At 40.2% G+C, this 9,020-nt stretch overlaps 1 protein-coding gene and 1 non-coding gene across 3 annotated transcripts in view; one reads left to right on the top strand and one right to left on the bottom strand.

Annotated features, from left to right (window-relative positions):
* Nucleotides 1-9,020, top strand: part of LOC111659829 (partitioning defective 3 homolog) — a 343,091-nt gene that overhangs the window by 34,564 nt on the left and 299,507 nt on the right. For both annotated transcript variants that reach the window (XM_087175758.1, XM_023412895.2), the window contains exon 2: nucleotides 5,887-5,988. In XM_087175758.1, coding sequence (XP_087031884.1) covers nucleotides 5,887-5,988 — 102 coding nt within the window. The remainder of the gene's footprint in view (nucleotides 1-5,886; nucleotides 5,989-9,020) is intronic.
* Nucleotides 8,532-8,603, bottom strand: trnaw-cca (transfer RNA tryptophan (anticodon CCA)). Its single transcript has one exon. It is a non-coding gene; the product is annotated as a tRNA-Trp (tRNA).

Below are 9,020 nucleotides of genomic sequence, written 5' to 3'. Positions count from 1 at the left end.
CCCCACCCCCCCGGTTTCCTCCAGGGCACCAGTCTTTGTGTGGTCTTTGACAGGAGAACAGGCAACCCGCTCTGGCACAAAGACACAGATAATGGGGTGAAGAGAGCTATTGTCTGCGCTTATGTCCAAAGTGTGAGTGTGTGTCTGTGTGTCTGTGTGTGTGACACAGAGAACAACTACCTCTGTTTCCTCTTACCTTCTACACGGGATCAGATAAGCGGATACCTGATCAGACTAAGGTGTTAGTGTGTCACTCGCTCAGTGTATGAATGAATGAGTAAAGCTCACATGTGACTAAACGGGTCACTGGGGCGGGAGCTAAAAAAGCAGCAGATAATAGTTTCCTGCACACCCTGGATATTTGCTCATATCTGCTGTGCGGAATACAAAAGTTTTAACCTGTAGATTATTACAGTGGCAACATAGCAGGGAATATTGTGTGAATGCATGTGAAGCCACCGGGCCACTTTGTTCAGGTCCTTTCTCCAATGCTTTAAATATTTCTTTGTTACATTTTGCTTTACATGTAACCATATCTCTCATTTACATACTGTACTCTCTGTGAGGGCCGCTGCACCGTTTGCTACACTTTTATCTCATTAAAGTGAAACCAAACATGCTGTACATTCCTTTGCTGTTGCTTTTGGCAATGCAACATGAAGAGAATTCATGCTACTCCCCTTACATGTGCACTTTATAGTGAACTGCGGCTCTGTTTTCATGGGCTCATAACTGTAGTGACAATAACTAAAAGCCTGAAGACACATTTGTTATTTGATGGCATTACTGTAATGTGACAGGGATTTTAGTGTAGTGATGCTGGGTTATAAAGTTCTCAACTACTTGCAGTATGCTGTCTTACCTGTGAACTGTCAGATTTTATGTTTTAATAAAATTGTGTGCATTGTAATCTTAGTTCCATGATAAAATGCTATAGTACTATGGAAGGCTTCATTGTGTGGCTTTCCAACCTTTCAAACATTTTCTCCCTGACCTGATGAAGTTGCTCCAAGTTCAGCACTGGGATGAAAGGTTACACTATCCAACACAGGTTGCACTGGTTTCTTCAAGTTTTCTGTAATCCTTCTTCCTGCAAGATGACTTGCAGAAATGTGGACAGATGTATGTTGTTCTCACATTTTACTTGTCATCCAGCCTCAGACATACCTGTCTATCAAAGCTTTGTAAGACAGTTGCTCTCATCAGATCGGTTTTCTTCCTGTGGGGTTTGAACCTTTGTTGATGGAATAACACAGTGCTGGCTCACTCTCAGTATCTTTTTGGACTGAGATACTCCCAGGACTTGAATAGTGATGAAGTGTTAATGCTATCTTTTCAAACTAGACTAAACATGACCTTAAGCCTGACACAGTTTCAATGTGTCAAATTGAATCACAGCTGAATATTCAGTCTGTCTGTGGAAGGGCTTTACATGAGTAGCAATATCTTATTGGATGCTTGGAAATAATATGATACTGATCCCATTTGGGAAATTGCTGAAGACACCTCAGAGAGGTGCTCTGCTCAAAGACCTGTCATCAGGTTTTGTGCATGAAACCATGTATTGAAAAACAAAATCTGTAGTTGTAGAGAAAAGCAAATCCAAAGTTAAGGAGTCAGAGAGCTACATGTGCACGAGCTCTTGTGTAACATTCTTTTTTTAGAGTTGATGGAAACAAAATGAGCCGAGGTTGACTGCTCTCCTCCTTATCTACTGTTATTGTATACTACAGTAATACAAATGACTCTATCTGTATGCACTCTTCAGTCCTGATTAAGCCCATATGTGTTGATGTGATGATATAGGGATGGGAATCGAGAATCCAGTTGAGAGCCGGTTCCGAATTGTCGGAACCATCGGAACCGGAAGCCCCCTTAGTTTATCAGTTCGTTTTATCGACACCTGCATGTTTCTGAGAGGCGGGCAGGCCTATATGCTCACTACGTAAGTTGCGTAGGCCTCTGCTAATTACGGAAGGGCCCCGAATTTCCCTCGTGTTAAAGCGGGTGTCAGTGTTTACAACTTCGATGTGATGAAACATCAAAGAAGAAGCGAACAAAGAATCGTGCAAGTGAATTGCGGAACAGTAAACAGGTAAACTTGTTCACTTCAAGTTTGGTGTCAGCAAATCACAGTGAGGTAACGTTAAGGTGCTAGCTTACAGTGCATGTCTCTTGGTCTGTCTATGGCTTGCTAACCAGCCACTTCCGGGTCTGTTGTGTTGCCTGGCAAAAGTTAGGGATAAATACAAATAGTTATCGTGTTTGTTAAACGCCAACAGGCAACAGTGTTTATAAACTGCAGCTCAGCGGTGCACGCGCAAATTAAACTCGTGCATACCAGTTGCAAACTCCATGGCGACCAGTCCAGACAATACATGGCCTACATCATTTTCAAACAACACAATGATTAAATAGTCTCTCAGTCAAGGTTAGTTACAAATCTGGACGAATGCAAGATGGTTTGACATTGACTGTTGTTTATATATTGAAATTAAAATGTTGACTAGCTGGACATACTGGGCAATATGACGGCAAAATTCTCAGTAAATAATAAGCATCATATATTCAGCCATGTCTAGTATGAATAATGGCATTTTATGTTTGAACATTTTTAGAAGGAAATCTGAGGGAGACTTTTTGAATGAGCCTGATGCAGCTGAAAAAAGCTACAGACATAACCATTAGGCTTATGTTTACATTGCATAGCCAAAGCTTAGTCAGGTGTGACTGTGTGGCAAAAACCTGTGTAGGCCTACTTTTTATCAAACAGAAAAGTGATCAGGAACCATTAAGGGAAATTTATAAAAAAAGAAAAAAAAAATCTGACGATAAGCAGATTCTACAATGGCTTTGGTATCAATAAAATCTTATCATTTCCCATCCCGAGTGATGAAAGTGTACACTTAAGGTCACTCTTAAACTACTGCCTAACTCAGAGACTCCATGTCAGCAAGCATGAATAAGGTATTAATCATTTAAAGTTTAAAGTTATTGTTCTAAAGGCAATTATCAATTAATCAGATTGTGAAGCATCTTCCAAAATCTCTGTGGCAACATGACTTAGTTCAAGAAAATCCTTGTGTGAAGCTGAGAACATATGAGATTATCAGCCACAACTGGGAACATATATTTTGAATTTGTATGAATACAATATTAAAAGACACGACTATATCAACAGTAGCAAGAGTTTTCAGGATTGGAGACAAAGATGGACGATACTAAGAAGTAGCATAATCAGGATATTTGACTGTTTGGGTTTTTGTGAGCTGAGTTGCTAACAAGACCAGCTGTATCTTCCTAGGAGGTCTTACTCAAACCTACAAGTATCTACCAGGAAAAGAACCTTCAGTCAAATCTGTGTGTTTATCACTTTAGTATTTACACTGAGGTATTCAGAGATGATCCCCAAAACACAAAACCATCCCACTTCCAGTCAGTGGGGAATTCTCTGCTATTACTCCCATAGAGTGTTTGAATTGCAAAGTATTGCTTTTGGCTTAAAGTAGGCAAAGTGCCATTGATGTAAGACGAATACATAATTTGAACCAAGTCATATCTAAACAGTATTTGTCAAACTCAGTTAATTTCCTTTCATGTTTTTCTGGGATTAAGTTTTGTGGCTGAGCTTCTCTCAGAATCTTATTTGTTTCTCATAATCCATCTAAGCAACAAGTCTGACTGAAGATGCCAAACAGACAGAGCGTGTCAACGTTTGAAAATTAACCCCCCCCCCCCTTTAATACTGAGGGTCAGTATGTGGTTTGTAATGACTTCCAGAGATGGTAAATTTATGCCGTGACTGTCTTCCTCTGGGTTTCAAGTACATTTGTGGTGGTATTATTCAGCAGTTTTAGCAAATAAATAAATCAATAAATAAATTCTGTCAGGTCGGAGTGCTTTCAAAGTCGGTTTTCCAATCAGTCAACCATACACTGATCTTTACTGTGGACCAGCTCAAAGAGAATTCATATTTCACTGCATATTATACTGCATATTGCACACACAACTCTCTATAATCTTTTGACTCATTTCTTTCTGACGACAATATTACATTGTTCTATCAGTTGCCCAAATTAATACAACTACTAACAACACCACAATTCTCTCTTTGCTTCCGTTTTCTTGTTTTGACTTTTGCGAACGTCCCTGATAAACTTGCCCTCTTCCCCCCCCCTAATAACCTCAGAGGGAAGAAAAATACCACACAGTCATTCCCCTCATGATTTGGACCATTTTGTCTGGTGAACCACAATGGAGTTCAGTACAACAGAGCCGTGCATGAAGGCATTTAACCCCAGACCCGAAAACCGCTCAGTGTGGAGGAAGAGGCATGGAGGAAAAGAGACAGAGAGAGGGAAATAAAGTGAGAACAAAATAGAGACAAGAGAGTGAGCAGATTCTTTGCTGACATGGTGAATGAGGAAGAACAGTCCTTGAGCTGAGTGGTTGCTCTCAGCTCTCCTGTCTGAGTGGGCCATCATGCCTCCGTACTGAGCCCCAGGAGGCGAGCAGGAATATTACTGAATATCAAACATCCATTTTTTTTTTTTTTTTACATCTGTTTTACTATATTATACTACTATACTAGAAAAATGATTATAATTTGGCAAAGAACTTCTTTCTGTGGAAACAAAACAAGGGAAATTTGTATTAAATAGACTGTGACCTGGAAAGATACTGACTCGATTAAGCTTGGTTGGACAGCTAAAACCAAAAATGAGCCTCAGCTGAACTTTGGAGTATTTTTTTGGAGCATTTTTGCACAGAATACGAGCTGTGCATTTTGTCTCCTATTTCTTATGGTGCAGTCAGAGTCAAAAAGCTTCAGGGCTGGAGTGGGGTGCAGAATCAGATACAGTGACTAAGACCTTTTCTCACATACATATGGGCACATCGGTATTGTTTGAAGAGAGATTTTAAAAATTCTGCGCTGTCACTTAAACTCTTTATCCAGCTTTACTGCTTCCTGCCTTTGAAGGGCTGTATAATATATTAATGAGACTTTACCTGGGCATGTTTTCCCTGTGAAGATGCTGCTGCAGTAATGCGAAAAGCAGTATTCTGTATGTCTTTATTGCACATCTGAACATATATTTACACATTTCCACTTCTCAAGTATTTTATATGAACTGCACTTAAGTCCATGAAGCACAGTACATGGTGTACGCTCTCTGATATGGCATAGAATAAGAGTGGCGCCCAAGTCTCTCATCATGATAAAACACCAACTATTATAAACATGCAGTATTTCATCATAAAGCAATACTAAAAAAGGTCATGTTGGATTGATTACACTGCATTTGAGTAATAAACTAAAAGCAAAGTGAAATGATCTTGGACTTTCTCTGTGCAACATATCTCAATTCATTATGTATGCATGGATGATATATTCATATGCTGATGCAAAAAAGGCGGTCAGTTTCTTTTTGTTTTTTTGTAACTGAATGGGGGAAGGCAGAGGAGCATTATCACCTGCTATAATATGTAAGACTAATGAATATGGCACCTCTGGCTGTGCATGTTTCACATCTATTCTCTCTTCAGCTTCCACAAGAAAAAAAAAAAAAGGTTTGAGCCATATGCTCATTTTGCAGGCCAACCAGCAGGGGATTAAAATATTTCATAACTGCTATCATGATGTCAATCCATAACCATGTCAGAGCCTCTGCGTGCCAGCTGACTGGATCACTGTATGAACCTCATGGTGATTGGATCAGCTGACACAAGCTGCTAATTCCTTTGGCCTGGCAATGCTAATATGATGTATGTTGTATGGCTTTACTTACATAAGGCTACAAATCCTAAGTCTATATGGTGCAAATAAAGCTGATCTCATTACTGAGCTAATCCTCTCCCCCCCCCTTTTTTTCTTTTTCTTTCCAGGACCTTAGCTACTGGGTCCAGGTCCACAGGTTGGAACATGGAGATGGGGGCATTTTGGACCTGGATGACATGTTGTGTGACGTGGTGGATGACAAAGACAGGGTGAGTCCAAGCATGTGTGTAATGAGAGAGAGAGAGAGAGAGAGAGAGAGAGAAAAAAAAAGCATGTTTTATTTTATTTGTTTGTTTTCCACGCTGGAACACTCCTTCTCATTTCTATTCACTTTTTCCTTGTGCAAAAATATCTTCGATGGTGTCTGAACTCTGAAACGTTGTGCATAAAACGCTGGCAGTAACAAAGATTTTCACTGACATGTGCTCATGATTACACCTGTCTGCTTTTACCATCTCATGATCACTAAAACATTATATAACAGCAAACCACTGCACACCACCATGTTCTCTGTTTAATCATTCCAACCTGCTGGCAGTTCTCCATAGCTTTCATATCTGTTGAAGGTTGAATGGTGCAGTGAAGTCTGCTGTGTTACATTCAAGGCCCCACTTTGATGTGTGTGTGTTAATGTGTGTGAGGGCGTGTGTGTTTTTCTAAATTTGCCAGTATAAGAGTGTGTGGGCAAAATCTGTGTCAGAGGCAGCATGATGCAATAGCATACCCACTAGACCAGCTGTGAATGATTACCCACAATCCCACTCCATCCTCCCCATGGGAACAGTGCTGACTACACCTGAGTCACTCGCTCTTTGGCTTTAATGTTGGGCCAGGTTGTAAACTATACCCCCTCTTTGTGTCTCTGTGAGTGGGAAATGGTTTAAATGATTATTGGATGGATATTTTGAAGCAGTTCTCAGTTCTCATTTTAATTGCTGAATGAGGTGAATGGTGGGTGATGGTGGACTGTTTGCTAGCATTCACGTGGTTGCTAACTTAATATATATTAAAAAAGAATTAAAAGTATTACCAGCACATAGATACTGATCAAAATTGAATGGTTTACTATTCCTCACTGCTGTGATTCCTGGTGTAGTTATGACATGGATAATTTATCTGGTGTTCTCATCACTTCGCAGATAACTAAGCTTAAAGCGAGCAGGATCATCATAATGTATGAAGTGGTGATGAAACATTTAGGCTTTAAATGAAAGTGCTGTCTTTGATTCTTCTCTGTTAGGAGTTTTGTTACTCTCATGATCTCTGATTTCTTGTATTTGCCACTGCTGTCTTGTGAAATCTGAAGATGAACACGGAGCTTTTTGTGCTGCTGTTTCATGTTGAATAGTATATTTCCCACGCCAGATATCTGAGATTTAGAGCGCTTCAGTGAGATGTCAATCGATTTTTAGTTTTTCTGCCTGACTGAAAATTGAAGATGCTCTCTGGTTTTGTCCATGAATGAGAATCTGTGTGTATCAGAGAGAGAAAGAAAGAGTATGTGTGCATGTGCATCCACACACCTTATCTGTATGGTAGGTGCCATGGTTACGCCTCAGGTGGGATCAGTGGTTAGAGCAGCTGTTTTGCACCTGCTGTCCGAAACACTCCTCTCTGTTTTCCCCTCTTATCTGATCTCATCTCCGTCTCCTCTCCTCATCCGTCTCCTGTGATCCCCTTCAGAAAGAAAGAAAGAAAGAACTAACTCTATCTTTGGCAATTACAGTGAAATAAAAAAGGCTACCTGACGTTTTTATTTTCACCATGTTCATTTGCTCTGATACCCTCTCCCCCTGGTGGTGGTGGGGGCTCATTACTGTGTCACTGGTGACCATATTTAATTTAATTCCCATGATAAAATGTAGCCTTCCTGTTTTGAAGGTGCAATAACAGCTGATTTTCTATGATTTTCTCATTAGTATACTTGTAAAGTAATATTCTAAAGGTTAGTCTACAGCTGAGTTCCTGCCAAACCCTTAACAATATCAGTCAACCTAAGTCACAAGACTGACATACTGTAGTAAAACTCTGCTGACAGTTGCTCTAAATGACATGAGTGCACAGCTCAGCTGGATGTGGGCTGGGACAACTAAGTTTACACCAGTGGAACAGCCATCTGTGCATGTGTGTGTGTGTGTGTGTGTGTACCAGTGTGTGTGGGTGTTTGCTTCTTTGTATTTGTATACAGTTGTAGTAGTAAATCCAGTCCATCCAGTTCTTTCCGTCAGATACTGCCTCCATCCCTGTTGTTTTACTAACCTACCAACAGACACACGGGCAGGCACAGGTAACCAGACCTGATCATTTCACCCCATTCATAACAACATCGCTCTTATTCTACTGGATGCGGTGCTTCCACAGGCTGATGCTGGTCGACTGGGTTTGGAGATCTCATAAATAAAAAGGACTTTCTTCTTAATATTAGGTGTTTAAAACCTAATTTGATTTTCTTTTTACCTGAAATTGTCTTTTTTTTTTTTTTTTTTTCACTATTTCTTTATAATCCTATGTGCAACTTCCCAAAAGTTAAAGTTTACATACGAGAATTTATTAGACGTTATTTCTGTTGGCCTTGTACGCTGTTAATTTGATGGTAGAGCTTGAAGTGTAGCGCTATTCCAGTTGAGCCACGTGTGTCATCAGTTTCTTTCCCACACATAATCTTTGTGTAGAGTGCCTCACACAGCTGAAAGCACAGGTTTGATGAGATGCATTAGTATCCGTTCGTATTCCTTTGTACCTCAAAATACACTGACCCCGACGTGATTTGAACACGCAACCTTCTGATCTGGAGTCAGACGCGCTACCGTTGCGCCACGAGGTCTCACACCTGAGCTTTATCAGTTGACATCACGGTCAGCACAGCACATGCTGGATCTATTTTCAGCTTCCTGTCTTTCCTTTTGTCTGATCTTTAAAAAAAAAAAAAAACAGTATGCCAAATTTTTACAGGTCAGGCAGGGCTGTTAGATATGACTTGAGCCCTGTACACTGTCAGTGTCTGTCTGTGCAGCTGTAGGTTAGCAGCATAGCAGCATACAGAGCTGTTTTTGCAGCTTACACACTTGCAGTTTTTTGTTTTTTTTCTCAGAAGTTATTTCCTCTGACATTTCCCTTCTTTTGTACCAGCTAGTTAGACTGCTAAGATAATATTACAACTGAGATTGGGGAAACTGCTAGGTCAGACATTTTATTTTATCCTGGATGGAAATAAATGAAATTATTGCTCGGCCGATATTTG

Source organism: Seriola lalandi, unplaced genomic scaffold (assembly GCF_002814215.2).
Source record: "Seriola lalandi dorsalis isolate HSWRI2012SDOR001 ecotype SW California unplaced genomic scaffold, Sedor1 jcf7180002054494, whole genome shotgun sequence".
Classification (NCBI taxonomy): Eukaryota; Metazoa; Chordata; class Actinopteri; order Carangiformes; family Carangidae; genus Seriola; species Seriola lalandi.
The sequence above is the reverse complement of the archived record's forward strand: the minus strand, read 5'-3'. Positions and strand labels throughout refer to the sequence as shown.